The sequence below is a fragment of the Cuculus canorus genome, chromosome 20, assembly GCF_017976375.1.
Source record: "Cuculus canorus isolate bCucCan1 chromosome 20, bCucCan1.pri, whole genome shotgun sequence".
Taxonomy (NCBI): Eukaryota; Metazoa; Chordata; class Aves; order Cuculiformes; family Cuculidae; genus Cuculus; species Cuculus canorus.
In genome coordinates, this window is record NC_071420.1 from 11,802,747 (window position 1) to 11,822,743 (window position 19,997).

Sequence of the window (19,997 nt, forward strand, 5' to 3'; positions counted from 1 at the left end):
AGCACAGGAAGGACGTGGAGCTGTCGGAGCATGCCCAGAGGAGGACATGGAGATGACGCGAGGGCTGAACCACCTCCCATATGAGCCCAGGCTGAGAGAGTTTAAGTTCTTCAGCCTGGAGAAGAGAAGGCTGTGGGGAGACCTTAGAGCAGCTTCCAGGACTGAAAGGGGCTCTAGGAAAGCTGGGGAGGGGCTCTGGATCAGGGAGGGCAGGGACAGGATGAGGGGGAATGGTTTTGAGCTGCAAGAGGGGAGACTGAGATGAGATCTTAGGGAGAAATGTTTTGTTGTGAGGGTGGGTAGGCCTTGGCCCAGGTTGCCCAGAGCAGTGGTGGCTGCACCATCCCTGGAGGTGTTGAAGGCCAGGTTGGATGGGGTTTGGAGCCCCTGATCCAGTGGGAGGTGTCCCTGCACATGGCATGGGGTGGGACTGGATGGGCTTTCAGGTCCCTTCCAACCCAAACCATTCTGTGAAGTAGAGGGGAATAAGTTCGTGTCTGAATTGACAGGGAGTTTTCAGAAGCGTCACCTGGTGTTAAGGTGTTTGTTCCCTGGAGAAGTTAGAATTCAGTTGCTGTGGTTCCCATGGCAGCTCAAAGTCTGGAATGTTAGGAAGGTAATAACTACTCCTATTTTTTTGTCTTTTGTTCCTTCCCAATCCTGTTGGGGCCAGGAAGTCTGGAGAACAGAAAACAAATGAAATATTTGTCTATGTCCAAACATCTTCTGGCCCTTAGAGAGGAGGAATTTCCTGCCTAAAAGTCAGTTCCTGCCACTGCTGCTCTCCTGGCTGGCACATGTTTTGAGGTTGATGCTGGCAGCCTTTCTCCCAGATAAGGACTTGGGCAATAAATTTCAGTTTATTTTCTCCATTTAAAGAATTAGTTATGGAGTTGAATAAGTACAAACTGTCCACTCAAACCTCTGTAAATCAAGAGTTGCAATACTGAACTCCGAGTGTCCCTCTGTTTGCTAAGGAATATGGAATATGAAATATGAAGAGCAAAGTGCTTTGGAATTGCACTAGAGGGATTTTTTTTTTTTATTTTGGTTGTGGGCAGATGGCAGTGACAGCACAGCTCTGCGGGGTTATTTCTCTTCTGAAACAGTTGAGGGACGAGAGTCTGGCATCAAGCCTATCTTATTTGCCTTACCTGGAACTTGAGAGTGTGAGAGTGTCTGCTCTAGGAGATCAGGAGTAGGTAAAAGCCACAGAGTACCCTAAGGCTCCTAAGGAAGTAGAGTGGATACAACCCTGCCTCCCAGGGAAAGTAAACAGACCTTTCAGATCTTCTGTTCAGAACAGAGAGATTCGGAAGTGTCAATGAGCTGCTGGAGGTCCGGAGTGCTGTCCTGCTTTCCAGGAAAATCAAATACTTACCATCCAACAGGCTGCAGCTGAGTGGCCTCTTGGCCACAGTTCTTGCCATGTTAGGGTAAGATTTTACTGCAAAATGAAATGGAATTTGGACACTACTCCTTGGGGCACATGTTGTTCTCCCTGGATAGTTTATACCAGTTATATATGAAGATAAGCACTATGACTTTGATGGAGATGGGAGTCCTTTGGCTTTCATGCTGGAGAAGTTGAATTCATTCATTTGGACTCCCCAAGGGAAGCGAGAGCTCTGTGGCAGTTAAGCCTTCCATTAAGGTTTGAATTCCTATTGCTGCCTTTCTACATAGCAAACCCCAATGTTTCAGACACCCAGGGCTTCTTTTACCTCTTCAGGAGGTGCTGTAGGGAACAAAAGTACCCTCAAAGCACCAAAGATCGTGGTTAACGTTGATGGTGCAGGTGTTGGGGCGTCAGGGTCAGCAGCTTGGAGCTGATCTGTTCAGGACTACAACCCTAGGGGCTGGTGTGGTTTCAGTGTGTGAGAAATAGTTCTGGTTAACCACAGTGAGAGCTGCATCGATGTGTTTCTACTACCACACAGGCTTCCTGGGGGCTTTAGCAGCGTGCTGGCTTTCACACCACTTCAGCTGCATTTGCTTTTAATAATCCTAGTATCTCTGGGGGCAGTAACAGAGCAGTTGCTGACAAAACACCTATTGTGCAGTGGTTCATGAACTGCTGCTCAGTAGGTGTTCCGTCAGCTACTACTCTGTCACGTGTATAGAGATCTATATCTCACAGCCAGAGGTTTCCTTTTCACCACTCTAAAGTCTGTAACACTGGGAGCACCAAATTCTTTCGAGTTCAGCCTATCAGGATTGTGGCCAATGCTACTGAGCTGGTCTCAGCTCAAAAAAGAATCCAGCATAAGAGAGCATGAATGTAGTTTTTGTTCTTTCTTGCCTCGAAAGGAGTTAGTACAGAACATTCTGTAGAAATAGCATGATTAGTATCTGTGTTTTCATGGTAGTAAAAGTCATCACTTTGATTTCCATGTTACTGCAGCACTTACTGGTTGCTCTCTGCATTATCACTCCATGGAGCCATGGCTCCTGCACAGTCTGGAGGAGAATGGAGAGCTGGAAGCTTATACAGCTAATGGAGCCTGCTAGAGAGGAAAGTACCACCAGAGACACAGAGTCCTCAGCACAGGAAGGACATGGAGCTGTTGGAGTGAGTCCAGAGGAGCCCACAGAGATGATGCCAGGGCTGGAGCTCCTCCTGTGCGAAACCAGGCTTAGAGAGTTGGAATTGCTAAGCCTGGAGAAGAGAAAGCTGTGGGGAGACCTTGGAGCAGCTTCCAGTCCTGAAAGGGGCACCAGGAAAGCTGGGGAGCGGCTTTTGATCAGGGAGGGCAGGGATAGGGTGAAAGAGGAGCAGTTTTGAGCTGCAAGAGGGGAGATTGAAATGAGATCTTAGGGCAAAATGTTTTGCTGTGAGGGTGGGGAGGCCCTGGCCCAGGTTGCCCAGAGCAGTGGTGGCTGCCCCATCCCTGGAGGGGTTCGAGACCAGGTTGGATGAGCCCCTGATCCAGTGGGAGGTATCTCTGCCCATGGCAGGGGGTTGGAACTGGATGGGTTTTGAGATCCCTTCTGATCTGATCCATTCTGTAATCCTGTGCTGGAGTTAATGATCTTTGAACCTGCTGTTATTTGAAATTGCACAGCAGTGGAAGATACTTTGTTGATGTAGAATGAGATATAATAAGGACTAATCAGTTTCTTATCAGGACTTTCCTGTTTCCTCACCCCATTTATCCTTAATGCCTTGACTTTTTAATTCTTGGGTTGTTTTCTAGAACAGTGGTTGCATGGTCAGATGGGTGTGGGTGACTGTGCTAAGAGAACATTAACCAAAGTTGACAGTAATTTTTTTTTTTTTAATCCCTATGCTGTAGTAAAATAAAAGGGAACATTGATGTCTGAATACAAAAAAAGAAAGCTAATGCTTCTTTGTGCTAATTCCAACAGTGAGGATGGAGAAAGAAGCAGAGGAAGAACGAATTCGGAAGCATAAAGCTGCAGCTGAGAAAAACTTTCAGGATGGAATTGCCAAAGCAAAGTTGGTGATGCGCAGGACCCCAATTGGTACCGATCGTAATCATAACAGGTAGGAAAGGAGATGATCCCAAGCTGCCTGCTCTCCCCTCCGAGAGGAGCTTTGTCAGGTAGCAGCCCCCAAGAAGCGATCGATATGGAGGATATTGAGAGGACTCCCTGTGTTAACGGCAGAGGAGAGCAGAAGTGAGATGTCTTGTGTATATGGAGTGTAATCGCCTTCACTGGTTCACATCGCTGACTTTTTGAGGCCTTCCTGCAAAGGATGCACAAGCCAGTATACCTTCAAGTCCTTGCAGCAGTGCTCAAGAACCTCATTACCATCTTCTTTTCTTCCCTTCCCATGTTTGTTGCACAGGACTGATCTCAGAATGGATTTGAATAAAAGCTTTTTGGTTCTTATCTGTGCTAACACTAAAGAGATACTCACACACAGGTTTTATTGAGCCAAGCATGCGGGCGCTTCTCTGCTCTGTGTGAATAAAGAGGGATGTGGGTAACTATAGCCCAAAGAGGAAATGGGTACCTGATAACCTGTGTGTTTCCTATAGGTATTGGCTGTTTTCGGATGAGGTGCCTGGGTTGTTCATTGAGAAAGGCTGGGTGCATGACAGCATAGACTACAGATTTGTTCCTCCCCATCAGAAAAAAGATTGCAGAAAGGACTACAGCCCTGGAGGTATGACTGGCCTGCATCTCTGTGGGTATTTGCTTTGCTACTGTCTGACTGGGAGGATGGATTTGTGAGTGTGAGAGAGAACTGTCTAGTGTGACTGCTTTCATGAGGACACCCTGATTTAAGCCACCTTTAAACTCCAGAAGCCTGCACATGGGAGAATCTGATGCTCTCCCTCCTGCTGCAGAGCTTGAGAGGACCTGCGGTGTTTCCACATAAGGACCGTAGGGTACTGTCACCTCTTGGAAGCAGTTGGGTTCATGTTGGCTGTGTACTAACCCTGCTGTTCTACTCTGAGCCTGTGGAGCTGTAGTGTCAGACTCCTTGGACAAGCAGTTAGCTGTGTACCGCAAGGAGCGAGGGGATCCATCATGGTGCTAATGCTCCACCAGTGGCAAGGCTGCCAAAGGAGTCTATGTAATAGTATCAAGCAGGACTAGGTACCTACAGCTCTGCTGATTAAGGACATTTTGGCCTCTTCCAGGTCCTCTCAGCCTGCTGTTCACCTAGTGCTGAACGTACAGGTGAGGTGCAAGGACAAGTGAAGTTCTGGAGCGGTGTTCCAGGCCAGGTTGGATGGGGAGCCTCTGATCCAGCGAGTGGTGTCCCGCCCCATGACAGGGGGTGGAACTGGATGGGCTTTGAGGTCCCTTCCAATCCAAACTTCTATGATTCTATGAAATACCAGCCGTGGTCGTGCACACCAGTTCCATTCCAGCTGCTTTTGTTTCTCAGGTGCTGCCTGTAGATTCCTCCAGCTGGTGTGCAACAGTTCAGCGCATTCCATTTGAAACCAAAGAAGCACCAGTTTAAATGAGCAGAACTTTAAACTCATGTCAGCTTGTCTGCAATGCTCAGAAATAGAAGCACATCCTATTTATAACTCACTCAGTTCTAAAAGTCTTAATATAGAGCTAAAGAGTGAAACTAGCTTTATGTATTTGAAAAAGTAGGAATGCTTTTTGTTCACTGTGTGTGTGCGCTTTATGATGCAGCAATTCCTTTGAAAACCTCTGTTTTTGGTATGTGTTTCTGTAAATCTCCCATGAGCTTCAGCAGCTGGCAGCGCTGGGTTTGTGTTCCCTGACAGATGCATTACTGGCCTGGATGCTGAAGATCAACGCGTAACTGGAGATGGGTTTTGCAAATTCAAAATGCTCACCAGGGAAGAAGGTGAATGAAGAGACATTTGAGATTGTGCTTTTCTTTTGCAGACAAGCGGAAGAGTGCGGCTGCTGACGGCAGGGTGAGCAAGCTGCACCGATCGGTGCATGCCACAGACCTTCCCGCTGAGACCACTGTGCCCAAGCAGGGACAGAACTTATGGTAACGCCTGCTTTGTAGCTGCAAAGTACTCGTGGCGTGGAGGCCAAGGAAACTGGACAGGGATTGTGTTTGATAGACCCTACTCTATGTCTGTTACTCTTTCAGTGCTGAACAGTGGGATTAGTTTAGGAGCTCTTCAGGCCTCTGATATTAATTACTGATAGTGAATGACTAATAGGGCAGCCAGTCCAAGAGCCAGGGGAACCATTGTAATCAGTCTGATCAATCAGATTTAAAGCCTGTATAAATTAAGCTACTAAAACACTATTTTGATGTATTACTTTTAAAATATTTTATATTCAGAAGAATTGTTAGTTTAAAAGAATTGCTTTGCTGTGACAAAAAAAGGAGGAGGAGAGCAATGCCCTTGCTAAGTGACTGGGTTTTCCCTCGTGGTTCATCTTGGCACACCTGAATTGTGGCACATGTGGTCCTGGAGCATAGGAAATAGAAGTCTTCATTGTGATCTCTGGAGCCAGGCCACACGCTGTGTGGTGCTCTGCTGTGTGAGACGTGCAAAGCCATTCCCCAGCTCCTCATCAGTCTCTTCTTCCTTGGCTTCGCAGCAGACCATGGTGGTGTCCACTTGTTCTCCTTTAGCACCACATCATGGCATTGATTTGTTCCTGCTGATAATGGATATCAGAAAAAAATTCTTCACAGTAAGAGTCATTGGGTACTGGAACAGCTGCCCAGGGAGGTGGTCGAGTCGCCTTCCCTGGAGGTGTTTAAGGAACGGGTGGATGAAGTGCTTAGGGACATGGTTTAGGGAGTGTTAGGAATGGTTGGACTCGATGATCCAATGGGTCCTTTCCAACCTTGTGATTCTGTGATAATCCTTCCATGTTGACAGCCTGTTATCAGTTTTAATACTTCCCAGTGCTGAGCAGTAGCTACCAAAGTGTCTTCAAAGTGGATAAAATCTAAACATTCTACCTCTGAGAATGTTTGTTTGTGACTCGCTCTGGTAATTGACCCCCACCAATGTCTTTTATCCTTAAAGGTAAAGCTCCATCGGCTGTTGCTATCTGGCATGGAGTGATCAGCAGTGTCCCTACAGCAGAGAATACTGGCTACATCTTTGCCTGCTGAACTGCCTGCAAGTGGCTGCATCTTTTAGATAACCCTGAGGAGTAACTGTCACAAAGTGCCGTCTCCTGCAGCTCCCCTGTTAGCAGTGGCTTTTCCACCACATCTTCCACTGCTGACACATCAGCAGCTTTTTTTGGTCTTTGATAACTATCACCGTTTGTGAGCTTATCTCCGAAGCTGCATGTCAGAACTGTTTTACTAGTGATGTTCCTGTTTCCCCACCAGGAACTGTCTAGAGACTGAAATGTGTGGGTGTCCTGACTCATCTGAACATCCCCATCAAGTGCTGACTCTTGGCATTGCTCTGCCCCTTCTCTTTCATGGATAGCAGGGCACAGGAGATAGCAGTTTCCTCTGTCTGCGTTTACTCTGTGCATTTCTCCACCCCTTTCTCTGTCGAGTCCTTTGCACATCTCGTCATGTGGCCAAAACACAAGCAGTTGGGCTTTCCTGGGGAACGGGTGCTCGACAAGAGATTGTAGAGAACAGTGCAATCCAGAAGGGAGCCCTCTCTGCATTTTAACTGCCTTCTATAATACTTGATCTTCGTTTAGCAGAGATGGCAAGATGTGTGCCAGCTGAAGGACTGTAAAGAAAACAATAGCTTAGATGAGTAGTTCTTATTGCCTTAACTGAAGACAATGTGGAGTCAGATTGGACGAGTTAAGTAACACAGAATTGGTGTGACTTGTAACTGCGGGCCTAACTGCACAAAGTGTAGTGTTCGATGTTGCAGTGTTGAATTGCTCAGTCGGTCTGGCAGCTCTCAAGGACACCCCGAGAGAGATCAGAGTGGTTACAGAAGGAGGAGTGCTTCATAGAGGAATGAGTTGCACAGCCCAGAGGAGCAGCTCCTTGAACAGGGTCCTGTACACTCGCAGGACTGAAATCTAGTCTGTTACTTCTGTATAACGTGACTGTAACACGCAGTATTCACCTTTTTTAAAGAGAGCAACAAAAATAATTAAGAAACTTGTTTAAAAAAAAAAAGGGGGGGCTTAAAGTGGCAGCCAAATACATCCAGAGCATCCAGAGGTGTGATCCTAGAGCTCCCTTACGAGACCATTGAAGCGAGTGCTGCCTCCTGCCTTTGGAAGAATGGGTTGAGGAAACTTGGAAATAAAACAGCAGCAACAATAACCAAACGGTCTCAGTCTGGTTCACGTCAGGATAAGGAAGCTGTTAGAATTAAGAAGGCCTAATTAAAACCATCGTGGAGTCTAAATGAAGGAAATGAAAAGGGTGATAAACTCAAGTACAGACTATGGGTGAAACTAAGGGTAACAGTCTTGCTTCCCAAGATCTGTTGTTACAGGGCCCACCTCGCAATAAGTAGGAAGTTCTTGTGAGTGAATAATTAGCGAAGAAATACCAAATAAATTGCAGAAGCAATCTAATTTGTATATTGAGCAGAGAGCTGGAGAGTGATGTGAGCAGAGAATGGGGAGGTCTCGTGAAGAAAGAATTTGTTTTCAATGCAGAAAAAAGGGTCAGGAAATCAACCTGGTAAATAGTGTTTTGAAATAGAGAGGGAAGTTCTTCTCCAGATCCTACAGCTGATGTGTGCGTGGATTAAGCACAGAGTCTTATTCTGGCACACAAGGAAGTCCTCAAACGGGCAGATGGGCAAGCTGAATGAATGTCACTGCCCCCCTGCCCTGCCCCTTTGCCACTCAGAAAGAAGACACTGAGCTTGGTCAGTTTAGGATTTGGGGTTTTTTTTTGCCTAACTCTTATGCTTCAATATCTTTGATTTCTGTCCTTTCTGGTCCCTGCTAGGAAGCATTGTGAACAGTCACAGCGTCATGGGTTTTCCGTGCGAGGGTCGTGCCTGTGTGTGTTGTTCCACCGGGCAGGTTGGCGCTGCCAGGATCTCGAGGTGACGTGATGTGGATAGCGGGGCTGTGCCAGCTGCCTGGAAGTGAGCAGAGGGCACAGGGGCAGGTTTTCAAAGAAAATGTAACCGCTTCTAACTTTGCTGCTTCTGTGCTGTCTCCGTGGATTCTTCCTGCTGACTGGCAGGGCCACTGAAAGCCTTTCCTGCAGACAAGCAGTGAGCTTCCTCAGCTGGAAGACTGGTCTTAAAGCTCTAGACCTGCCAGGTGCCTGCTGGTGAGGTCCCTGTCTGACTGTTGTCAGCAGGTACCAGAAAGCTTCCAGAAAAAGAAAAGTGACAACTTGAGTGCAGTTATTTCAGGGAGTAGCCAGTAACTACAGCTTCCCCCCCGAGGAAATCAGTGTTCCTGTTGCAGGATTCTCCTCTGTGCCCATTGTCATTCATCTCTCTAATCTCAAGGACTCCTGTGAGGAGATTATGGAGGAGTCTTCTCCTTAGCTGCTTTTTGCACATCGTCCTTGCGCACCCTGAGACCGCGCTGAAGTCCTTGGATATCTGCATCCTCTGTGATTTGGATACAAGGACTCGTTCAGCTATAACTCATTTTAGCATGTGGTGCATAGGAAGTCTCACTTTTTTGTGACAGATCTCTTGCTATGTGTCTCTTGTTTCCTAGTAGCACGTCTAACTTGGGGTTGCAAGCGGCCTCACCAGTGCACGTAACATCCTTAGCTTTCCCCTGAGACTTTCAAATGAGCATCAAATTAACTCCATGAATGGTTGTGTGTCAGTCCTGCTCCTTTTTTCCCTTTGAGGGTGGGAGGTGGTAAGACATTGATAAAGGGAGAAAGATTCCATACTTCTGCCAAGAGCTGCAGTAATAGTTACGTTGTGGAAGCGGTTTCTGCTTTCAGTATTTTGTTCCCAAAAAGAAGAGGACACAGTGTTCTCTTCTAAAAGCGTAGAGGCTGAATCCTCTTCTCATTCAGAATCATAAATGCTTGGTTACTTCTGTCTTCTCCAGACAGGTGGGCCAGTCCTGTTTCTGACAGGGTGCAGCATTTTTACTGATGGTGAGGCGAGGCTTTAGTATCTCGCCACATAAAGCTGCTGGGCTCGTGGTCCCTGAAGAAGTTTTGTCCCTACCATAGTGCTTAGTGAGCTGTGGACACCCAGGTTCTTCTTGCAAGGAACACAGGCCGATCACAGCCTCTGCAGTGCACATTAGCGTGCAGGAGACTTCTTGCTCATCCTGGTCAGAAAGCAGTTGAATTTTGGAAATGGTGGCATCTTTGCAGAGTAATTCCTGTTCTCCATCTACTAGGAATACACTATGATATGGCAGGGCCCCTCAGCAGACAGTGTGAGTGGGTGCTGATAGACTCCATTTTCACACCTGTATTTTACAGATGGAGTTTTTCCACCAGCCCTCCAGAGCAGGTACTGATCCTGGGATTCTCTAGATGTTGTCCTCTTAATTTCTTCATTCCCTAGCCTGCAGTCCAGGCTTTATACCTTCCTCTCTGTCCCTTGCAGTCTGTAGGCTGAGAACAGGGAGGAAGAGTTAGCTGGAGTGAATACTGTGAGCTCCATTTGACTTGATGCGTGTGCCATTTGTCTCCTGGTTTGATTGCTGACAGGTCTGGAAATGTGAGAAAAGAACCTAGGCTGTTACTTAGGCATGTAGAAAGCTTGAGGATTTCTCATTGTCAGATCAGTTTGAAGACATCTGTCTGGTCTTGAGTCTCCCTCAGGGATCTCTTCCATCTCTCTGAATTGTATTATTTAGCTCTGTGTCAGGTCTCCCGTTGCTTTCCTCTCCCTCTTAACAAGACCCAGAGACTCATGGCCCTATTGCCTCCTCCATTTAAAGTGCCAGCCCTGCCTTATATCCGTGCTCCTGGCCTCGACCTGATGGAGCCCTTGTTGGAGGTGCATTTTGTTTCTTCAGGCAGCGCAGAGTGCGAGGGGCAAGGTGTCACCACTCAAACTAACGCAAGTTACTCTGATATGTTTATATTTGGTGTGTTGGAATTCAAGCTGATGTAGAACAGTTCCCTCTCCTAGAAATCCCAGTTTTTACTCTCAGAGCGAATTGGACACAGTCAGGGCTGGTGGTTGGACTGGATGAGCTTAGAGGTCTTTTCCAACCTTCATGATTCTAAGTACCAGTTGCAGACATTTTCCCTTCCTTGCCCCATTTTCTTTTCAACAGGGATAAAGTGGTACCAAGGCTTAACCCTGGCTTTCTTACCAAGATGAGATCTACTTTCAGTAGCCTGTGACGTCTTTCCCCAAAAATCAAGTGCCATTTGTGAACTGTTCCTAGTGCCCTTTCTTTTTTAGAATAAGACAGAATTGTGCGGGGAGTTCCTGCCTTGGATTTGCAACCACAGGGGAATGAATGCTCAGGCATGGTATTCTCAGATATTTTTCCAGCTGGATCCCATGATGTATCTCCCATAGTGACTAATGTCATGGCGTCCTGACCTAGGCAACCTTCCCAGTGTGCCTGAGGACTACTCTGGTGGGTGTCTGCAAGGCAACTGTTTCGAAGCTTGGTTTGCACCATTCCTGTATTATGACAGATTCTTTAGACTCAAATATGGTTTAGGACCAATCCCAAGATTTTGCCCCAAGGGTTTGGAAGCAAATATTCCGGAGGCGTTTCTCTCTATTTAGCAGAAATCCTTAAAGACCTAAAAATACCAGTTGCCTTGCAGTCAGTAGGAGAGCTAATGGACCCAAAGTAAGAAAGAGACCCAAGTTCCTTGCAGGTTTGTGGCAATGCCTGTTGGATCCCATGACCTTATTTGCTGCTCCTTTTGTGGTGCCTGTGCTGGGTTCCAGTGGATGGAGGATCTTTGGAGCCATTCTGTCCTGCTTCTTGCAGGGCGGGTGTGCAGAGGATAGTGGTGCCCAAAAGATTTGATCTCTCTGCCAGGTGAGGATGCTCTGCAAGGTTGGAGCATATTGAAGCAGGTGACTGGCCAGAAACCTATTTTTCTTCTGTTTTTAAACAATCGATCCTATGTTTTATTAGAGTAATAAATTTACTAACTGAATACAGATCGTAAAGCCCTTCCCCTGATGTGTGCATACTAGAATTTGGAAATATTTTTCTTTCAGATATGATATCTAGTAAGTAATTCTGCCGTAAAATAAGCATTGTGGATACTGTTATTCCGAGAGGAGCCGGAACAGCATCTCTCTCTGTCTCTCTTAGTTGCTGCTTGGCTCTTCTCAGCTTATGCCCAAGAAGGAAAATTAGATCTGAAGTCTCCCTGTGGCTGGTGAGGATCACATCGTGGTCCTCTGCAGTTTTCTTATAAGGTTGATTTTGCTATTGCCTCACTTCCCTCTTCTAAGGAGCAATCCTAGTCTAGAAGGTGTGTAATTAATCTCATTTGCTGTTAGCTAAGCTCTGAAGCTCAGGTTGAATCCCCACCCCTATCAGATGAGGTGGCTCCATGGCATCCTAGAATAGAGCTGGAAAAAGAAAAGAGCAGAGTTCTAAGTTGTCTTAAAGCATCAAAACTTGATTGTGCTCTGGAATTGCAGATATGGTGCCTTGTGCAGGGATGGTGCCTTGCACGGAGAACTCAACAAAAATTTTCCCCTTTTAGATCAGCTCAGTGCTGATGGCCACTGCTGGCCTCAAAGTTTGAAGTTAACAGATATGGTTTTCACATCCTGTGTTTGAGCTCTCAAGTTAATGGGAGCTTCTTGGAAAGGAGGGCTTTGGTGTTTGCAGAGGCAGAGCTGTCACAGATCCACAGCATCAGCAGTTGGCATCCAAGCGAGGCTGTACCCTTTGTTAACCTCGGGATGTCTGGGTTGATAAAAGAAGCCCAAGACTCTGCAGAAGGATTGGTGACATTGCCACACTCAGCAGTGCAGAGCCTGGTCATCTCTAGTGCATCTGAAATGACATCTGATTACTTAAACAGACTGCAACGTCGTGAATGTAATCCTCGGGAGAGATAAGTGAATTAGCACCAGCGTTTTAATCACTTTAAAGGGGGAGAAAAAAAATCTATAAATCAGTTCCAGGTTTCTTTTGTTTTTATTTTTCTTACCCTGGAATTTGCTACATTCAGGGACTTTGAAACAAGGCCAATCAGAGTCGGGATGCTTACACCAGCATTATTGACAGTGTTTCCCCTTGTTCTGTGGGGCTGGGATATAGGTTACTTATCATCCCTGCCTGCTAGTTCTTGTGACCCCTTTAGAAGGAGTTATCTGGCCACAGAGATCCGTTCACTGATGTTGGTGCGTGTTGTCTTTCAGGTTTCTCTGTGACAGTCAGAAGGATCTGGATGAGCTGCTGGGTTGCCTGCACCCCCAAGGCGTACGAGAGAGTCAGCTGAAGGAGCGCTTGGAGAAGAGGTGAGCCTGCTCATTTTTCCCCAGCTGCCTTCTCTAAGGCAAAGTGTATCCTGGGTACAGCGGGCCTGGCCACTGCTGGAACAGAGCTCGGTGCTTCGCTTCACTCGCACCTGTGCTGGAGAGGGAAGGGTTTTGAGAATGAGAAGTTGCTGCTCTTGGTCAATAACTGCTGGCTTTTGATGTGCAGTGCTCTAAACTGTGAAGAGGGAATAGCAAAATCGGCCTTGAAGGGAAACAACTGCAAAGGACCACGATGTGATCCTTACCAGCCACAGGAGGACAGCAGATCTAATTTTCCTTCTTGGGCACGAGAAGCAGCAACCAGAGAGAGATGAGATAGTTTGATTGGTGACACCTCGGTACTGTATGCAGCCCAATCTCCTGGTTCTCAAACTTGCTTCTTGCTCTCCCTGTCAGGCTTTGCATTGCTCCTCGCAGCTGGAAACAAAGACAGTGCTGGATTGTTCAAAGCCAGCACTACCACGTGCTTTCAAGCATCTTTCCAAGAATGTTCTGCACTGGTGGAGCATGTAGATCACGCTCAGTATCGTTACTGCCCCGCACAGCTCCCATGGCACTGGCCTACATGTACTCAAAGGTTGTTTTTGACGTTCCAGGTATCAAGACATCACACATTCCATCCATTTGGCTCGGAAACAGAACCTGGGCCTCAAATCCTGTGACGGCAACCAGGAACTGCTGAACTACCTCCGAAGTGATCTCATTGAGGTTGCAACTCGGCTGCAAAAAGGAGGGCTGGGATATGTTGATGTGACACCGGAATACGAAGCAAGAGTGAGTGAGCAGGCAAAGTAATGCTGAGCAAGACAAATACAAGCTGATATTTTCTGTGGAAGGCCTTGAGTCTTTTGGTCTCCTCAGACAAAAGGATCAGTTTTGTTATGTATCCTCTCTCTCTGTGCTATTATTTCAATTACACAGCTGCTGGCTTGGGGTCCTTTTGGTGTAGGTGAGTCGTAACTTTGGAGCGAGATGTTAAGCTGTCCTGTCTCTTTTCTCTGGTAGTGGACTTCTTTATGGAGCATTAGCAGAATGTTTTGTAGCTGGTTTTTAGCTTCTGAATCAAAGCCTGCAGTTTTCCATTTGAAGGGGTTTTTGATAAATTCGGACCGTTTTAGGCTTGGAGTAATGATTGGATCCCAGCTCCAGGACCAAAAGGAGGTTCTCTTCATGCCTGCATCAGCACAAGGAAGTTGCCAAAGTATGGATTTTCAGTGCTTTGGCTCATTCAGCCTAACTCACTTGAGCATTCCTGGTGTGCTGAGGATCTTCAGGAGGGGATAGAGCTGCCCAGTGCAGGGAGAGAACACAGTCCTGGGCTGGCATGTGCTCCTCCTGCCGAAGGATGACGATGTCTTGCTTGGAATGGTGAGGATGCAGCTTAAACTGAGCTTTTGAGTCACAGCAGAGACTTCCCCATGTAGATGTGTTAGGAAGGGAAAAGTGAAGTTGCTAAAGGAGTGGAAGTATTTCTTAGTGCTTGGTCATCACGGGTGTGAGGTCTGGGGGGAGTTTGGGTGGGTTTGTGTGGGTTTTTTTTCAAGGTGTGATGAATTCCAGCAGAGCAGCAGTTATGTGCTGGTTGTACAGCCAAGTGTGGTAGCTAACAGTGCTGCACTGAGTATCACGTGTGCCTGTGTGCAGGACAGAGCCACCTCAGACAGCACCCAGAGTGACTGTGGTGCGGTCATCTGCTCCCTAACAGATAAACTCACTGGAGAGCCTGAAGGATTTTGGAGAGTGTGTGATCGCGCTCCAGGCTGGTGTGATTAAGAAGTTCCTGCAAGGTTTCATGGCCCCCAAGCAGAAGAGAAGGAAACATCAAAGTGAAGACTATGCTGCCAAGATTGAGGAGATAGATGAAGACAAGAAAATGGCAGAAGAAGCTAAGGTATTGTTCATGTTGGGACTCTGTTGCTGTCTTGTTGTTGCTCTGAGAGTTCAATTACAATACATTTTGTTGGGTACTAAATCCTTAGCAGCTTCTCCCCCATTCCAGGTTTAGAGTCACTGGGTGTTTTAATTATGGGGCTGTGTGTTCCCTGATTGGTTTGAAGAGTAAAGATATTGGCAAAATCCAAATCACACCATGGCATTACAGTTAATTTTCTCTTTATGAACAGAAAATAGGGCAAGTCAAATGTTTCATCTCCTTCATACCAGTCCTCACACAGGTTGGTTAATTTAATAACAGTACATCAGGGAGCGTTTTTAGAGAGCTTAACAGAAGTTCTGTCCGTCCAGGAGGATGGATGGTGGCTTAGTGCCTTTGATCCATAAAGAGGAGGAGAGGCGTGCGGAGGTGATGGTGAGGGAGTTCGGTTCATGTAGATATCAGTGTTACACAAAAGAAACAACATGGAGACACCTACAGACGATGCCAACCTTGTGCGCAGCTTCTCTGGACATTTAGGCAAATAATCTTATGTGCCTGCAGCAGGAAAATGCTCTTGTGAGGCTAAATACCCTGCCTTCCAAATCAAAGCTTGGCAGGGGTGGAGAAGAGCTGTGGAGGGTTCAGTAGGGGCCTGCAGGTCCAGCTGTCCCAGTGCTTCATCCTACGAGGGATCCTAGTGCTCAGAGGTGCTTCCTGTGCACCTGGGTGTACGGGACATTGGTGACCCATGCCAAGACTTTCTCCGCTGCCTCCTTCAAAGTGTTCTGCCTGGTTTCATTGCTGACTTCAGCAGAATGAGGAAGATCAGATTTGGATCAGCAGAAGCATTTGAAATTCCTGACTTAAAAAAGCAGTACTGGATGCTTTACTGGTGCTGGTGTAGGGAGAGGATTGGTTTGTTTCTTTTTTAAAGCTCCTATCGGTGTACGCAGACCCTTGTTTGAACATCAAGTCTTTGCTGTGCTGTGGCAGTGCCGCATTAGCAGGATGTTGGATAGGCACTAGAAACTTCCACATTCCTCAGCTGTCCTGAAGTATTTCAGGTTTGCTGACTTGAATCTTCCAGCCTTTAGCGCAAAGGGGGTGGAAGGCTGCCTTATCTAACAGGTGTCAGCAGGATACAGAGCTGTAGGAAACAGTTATGTCTGGGACAAAAAGGACCTGGATCATCACGTTTACTGTATTTACAGCCATATCATGCCTGACTCGTGTGTCTTGCAGCTGTAACCATAAGGGTTAGAGCTTAGGGCATCCTTTAAGGGTAACATCAGATCTACTATGCTGTCTAAATGGACAGTTATTGAGCAGCATGAGCTCTGGATTTGACTGTGATCACTAAAGCTGTATGGAATTTCAAACCCAAGCTTTTATGGGCCTGAAAATTGAGCCATTTTAATTATAAACGTTTGGTTAGTTCCTCTGTTCTACCTGAGAGCTTTGTTCTCTCACTTAATGATGTGGTTACAGAGCGCTGTTTGGTGTACAGTAAGGCCAGGGTTCATTCTAGCAACTGCAGAGCTTTCAGCCACAGCAGCCTGGTCTGACCAAGTGCTCTGTGTGACTGATTGGTACTTTCTCCTCTGTACACCGGCTGGAACAGTAGGATTCTAGTTCAGTTTCCTAATGCGAATGCACCCTTCGCTGTAGAGCTCAGCCTTCGGGCTGTGGAGTTGCCAGTCAGAGTGGGTAATCATGCAGGTCTCCCTCTGCAGTGATGGCTTTTAGGTTGTGCTCAGGTCTCTAGAGCATTTATTTATGCAGCACGGTGCTTTCTTGATCTGACTCAGAGTTTTTATGGGGGAACAAGCAGTGTACAACTTCATGTTGAGTTTTGAGGTTTGTTAGTTGGTTTGATCAGGGGTTGGGGTTTGTTTGGTTTTGGGTTTTTTTTACCTCAGTTTATCTAGAATGAACTTTATTGTTATAAAGCAAAAGAACTTTATAGGTGACCTTGAAAGGGTGGCCCGGATCTTGGAGTTATCCAGTGGGAAAAAAAAATGGCTGTTAGGCTTTTAAAGAAAAATCTCCTGCATAGACTAAGAATTATGGAATCTTCAGAGCCAGAACTGCACTGAGGGTACAGAGTAGGTAAAGTACAGCACAGACCTAGTGGAAAGATACGCATAATGTACTTACGGGCTATACAAGCAAAACTGCAGTGCTGTGGTGTGGTTATGTCTCATTTTCCCTGTGAAAAACAAGTTACGGCTTAACAGCCACCCATGTGCTGACACAACTGTCTGTGCTAGGGGTTCCTGCTGGCTCAGCGATGCAGATCACGCTGCCAAGCGCAGGAAAGTGTGCTGGAGACCTGGCCCATGGCTGTTTCTGAACAGTCTCGTGCCTCTGTGTTAGTGCAACCATTCCTGTTTCCAGTGGCAGTAGCGCTCTGGACTTTTCGAGGATAAGACAGGGAATAGGTGATCTCTTCTTTAATGACCTTGCAGCACAACTGCCCGAGCGCTGTGAAGAGCGTGGGTAGAGTCTCCACCCCTGCCGCTCACTGGTCAGATGTATTTGAGAAAGAGAAGGCGAGGGCCGTCAGCCTTTACCTACAGACAATTCCTCTGAAAGCAGCTTCACACCAAAGCAGTTGCAGCTTCAGCTGTTCGGAGTAATTTCTGCTGTCTCTGCATGCCAGCTGAGAGCCTTTCTAGCTGGTCCTTTGTCCACCTTTAGCAAAGCAGATGTTTGTTGTCACTCTGAAGTCAAAAGCACTCCTTTAATATTTTCGGGGTGTTGTTTTGTTTTCCCTGCTGGATTGCTTCCCTCCAAACAGGAGGGTGTTTTGAGTAACTCTTTTTCCAGTCTCCTGTTATACCCAGTTGATGCTCTGAACTTCCTTGATAACGGCGCTGCTGAAATGCCACAGTCTCAAGATGCTTGGGAATCGGGGCTAAAGTCTGTTACATTCCACAGGGTTTGGGAGAAAAAAAACTAAGCAAAACTTGCCAACAGCTTTTGCAGATTTATCTTGGCCCAGCAGTTACCCAGTGCGTTAACTGCAAAGCCTGTGGAACAGTTACTTGGAAAATCAATTACATAGTATGAGAGCACCTCAACAATGTTCTGCAAAGAAATAGCACAGCACTGCGTAATCCGCTGCAGCAGGCTGGGCGAGTTCCCATTTGCCTTGACTGTCTCAGCATCCTGGTTCCACACTAGCCATGGCAGCAAGGATGCTGGCATTTTAGAGCACTTTGTGTGTTTTTCCAAGCATCTTGTATATGCTGGGCTTCCTCACATTCAGTGGGAGGAGAATGTGCAACTCTGCAGAAATGCTGGGTTGTGTTTGGCTCCCGAATCGCTGTCAGCTTCAGAGTTTAGATTTTCGTGTCTGACACTTCACTGTTTGTTTTTTCATTCTCTTAGGGGTAGAAGAACATTAACTTGAGTCCTATTATGTCTGTCATGGCTAGGCCATCACCTCATTGTTGTAGAGCAGAGGATTACAGTTGGAGTTGAGCGTGTGATGGCTCTGCATCACTCCTCGGCTTTGGTGCATTTCTGATTTGCTGTGGACCACCAGAGGTGAGGTGGAGATTCCGCAGGCAGCTCACTATGTGCAGACTCCAGCAGTTGCCGTGGTGCAAATCACAGGTTTAATGCTTTCATCCTCCCTCACAGCTGATTCTGGGCTTTCACATGTGCTGAGGTCATCTTGTCTCAGGGAAGCGGCTGGTTTCGTATTTGGGGCTCCAAACACTTTGCCTGTCAAATCTGATTCATAGAATCCTGGAATGGTTTGGGTTGGAAGGGACCTCAAAGCCCATCCAGTTCTATCCTCTGCCACGGGCAGGGACACCTCCCACTGGCTCAGGGGCTCCAAGCCCCATCCAATGTGATCTTCAACACCTCCAGGGGTGGAGCAACCACCGCTGCTTGTTGCTGATGTCCTGGTCCCTACTGGCTGCTGAGCAGCTGCTTGTCGCTGATGTCCTGGTCCCTTCTGGCTGCTGAGCAGCTTGAGGGAGCGAGAGGACCAGGAGGAGACCAGGCTTACTAATCCTGCTTGGTCTTGCAGGTCTTGCTGAAGGTCCGAGTGCCTCTCCGCGACCCACTGGAGGGCAGCACAGCCTGCTGCCAGCACCACACTCGGCTGCCTTTGCCAGCTGCCTCTTTGCTTTCATCACGCGTTTTACAGTGCTAGATTTCTGCCTTTTATTTTCTTAGCCTGATGATTATTTGGGTTAGACTTTAAGAGCAAGAATGCAGTGGAGTTCACGTAGGTTGCTTCAGCCTGGCCGTGAAATGCAAAAGGGCTCTACTGTTATGAACACACTGTCTGATCCCGTGAGGCTGGTTATGGCTAAACCACAAATAGGGCTGCTGAGGCTGAATAGAAGGAAAGAAATACAGAGTTGAGCTTTGGTTAATAAGGGCCCCAGCTAAAGGATATAAAAACATCTTCAGACGATAGCGAGCTGTATCTCTATGCTTCGTTGTAAGTTGTTAGGTCTGTCTGCAGGTTGCTTCAGCCATGGAGAAGTGGAAGACAGCAATCCGTGAGGCCCAGACCTTGTCCCGTATGCACGTGCTGCTCGGGATGCTGGATGCCTGTATCAAGTGGGATATGTCAGCAGAGAATGCCAGATGCAAAGTGTGTCGCAAGAAAGGTATGCATTCCTGCCCTACGCCTGCCTAACAGTTGGACACTGTCACCTCTCCATGCCCTGCTTAGGCAACATGCCCTCATAGTCTGTCGCTCTGGCTGTATGTCGAACATTGGGATTTACAGTCAGAAGCTTTGATCTCACAGAAGCATTTGACCTTGACTCCAATAAACCATTGTTACGAAACCAGTACAGAGTCTTGCAGAACATTGCAGAGCTGCAGGGTGTTTTGGGACTTGGACACAAGTCATCTACAAATCCTTCTGGGAACACTTGTTCCACTGCCCATTCCCTGGTTTTATTTTTGAGTCGGAATGGCCTTTGGATTTCTGTGCCTTGTCAGTTAATGCCACCTTTTACAGAGGAAACGAGCAAGGAGATGTTGCGAAGGTCATTATGCATTTTAGCTGAATAGGGGACCGTGAGGTAGGATGATGCTACATTGAGGCTAGTAGAGTGGGAGGAGATCTGCTTGGTGAGCTGGAAGCAGCAAACTCTTTGCCTCTTGTTTGAGAGCGAGCTGGAAGCAGCAAACTCTTTGCCTCTTGTGTGAGAGCAGAGAAATGTCACCATGTGCCTTTGGCTGCTGCTTTTGTGAGGCTGGGGAAGTGACCAGAAAGATGGTGAGGGGTCTCCTTTTCTGTATGCACTACAAGATGAAGGGCTTTCGAGACTTCCAGGTGGAGGGGG

At 47.1% G+C, this 19,997-nt stretch overlaps 1 protein-coding gene across 2 annotated transcripts in view; it reads left to right on the forward strand.

Annotated features, from left to right (window-relative positions):
• Positions 1–19,997, forward strand: part of BAZ1B (bromodomain adjacent to zinc finger domain 1B) — a 46,412-nt gene that overhangs the window by 17,788 nt on the left and 8,627 nt on the right. For both annotated transcript variants that reach the window (XM_054084746.1, XM_054084745.1), the window contains exons 8-14: positions 3,370–3,508; positions 4,008–4,135; positions 5,347–5,458; positions 12,678–12,776; positions 13,394–13,571; positions 14,503–14,688; positions 19,163–19,310. In XM_054084746.1, coding sequence (XP_053940721.1) covers positions 3,370–3,508; positions 4,008–4,135; positions 5,347–5,458; positions 12,678–12,776; positions 13,394–13,571; positions 14,503–14,688; positions 19,163–19,310 — 990 coding nt within the window. The remainder of the gene's footprint in view (positions 1–3,369; positions 3,509–4,007; positions 4,136–5,346; positions 5,459–12,677; positions 12,777–13,393; positions 13,572–14,502; positions 14,689–19,162; positions 19,311–19,997) is intronic.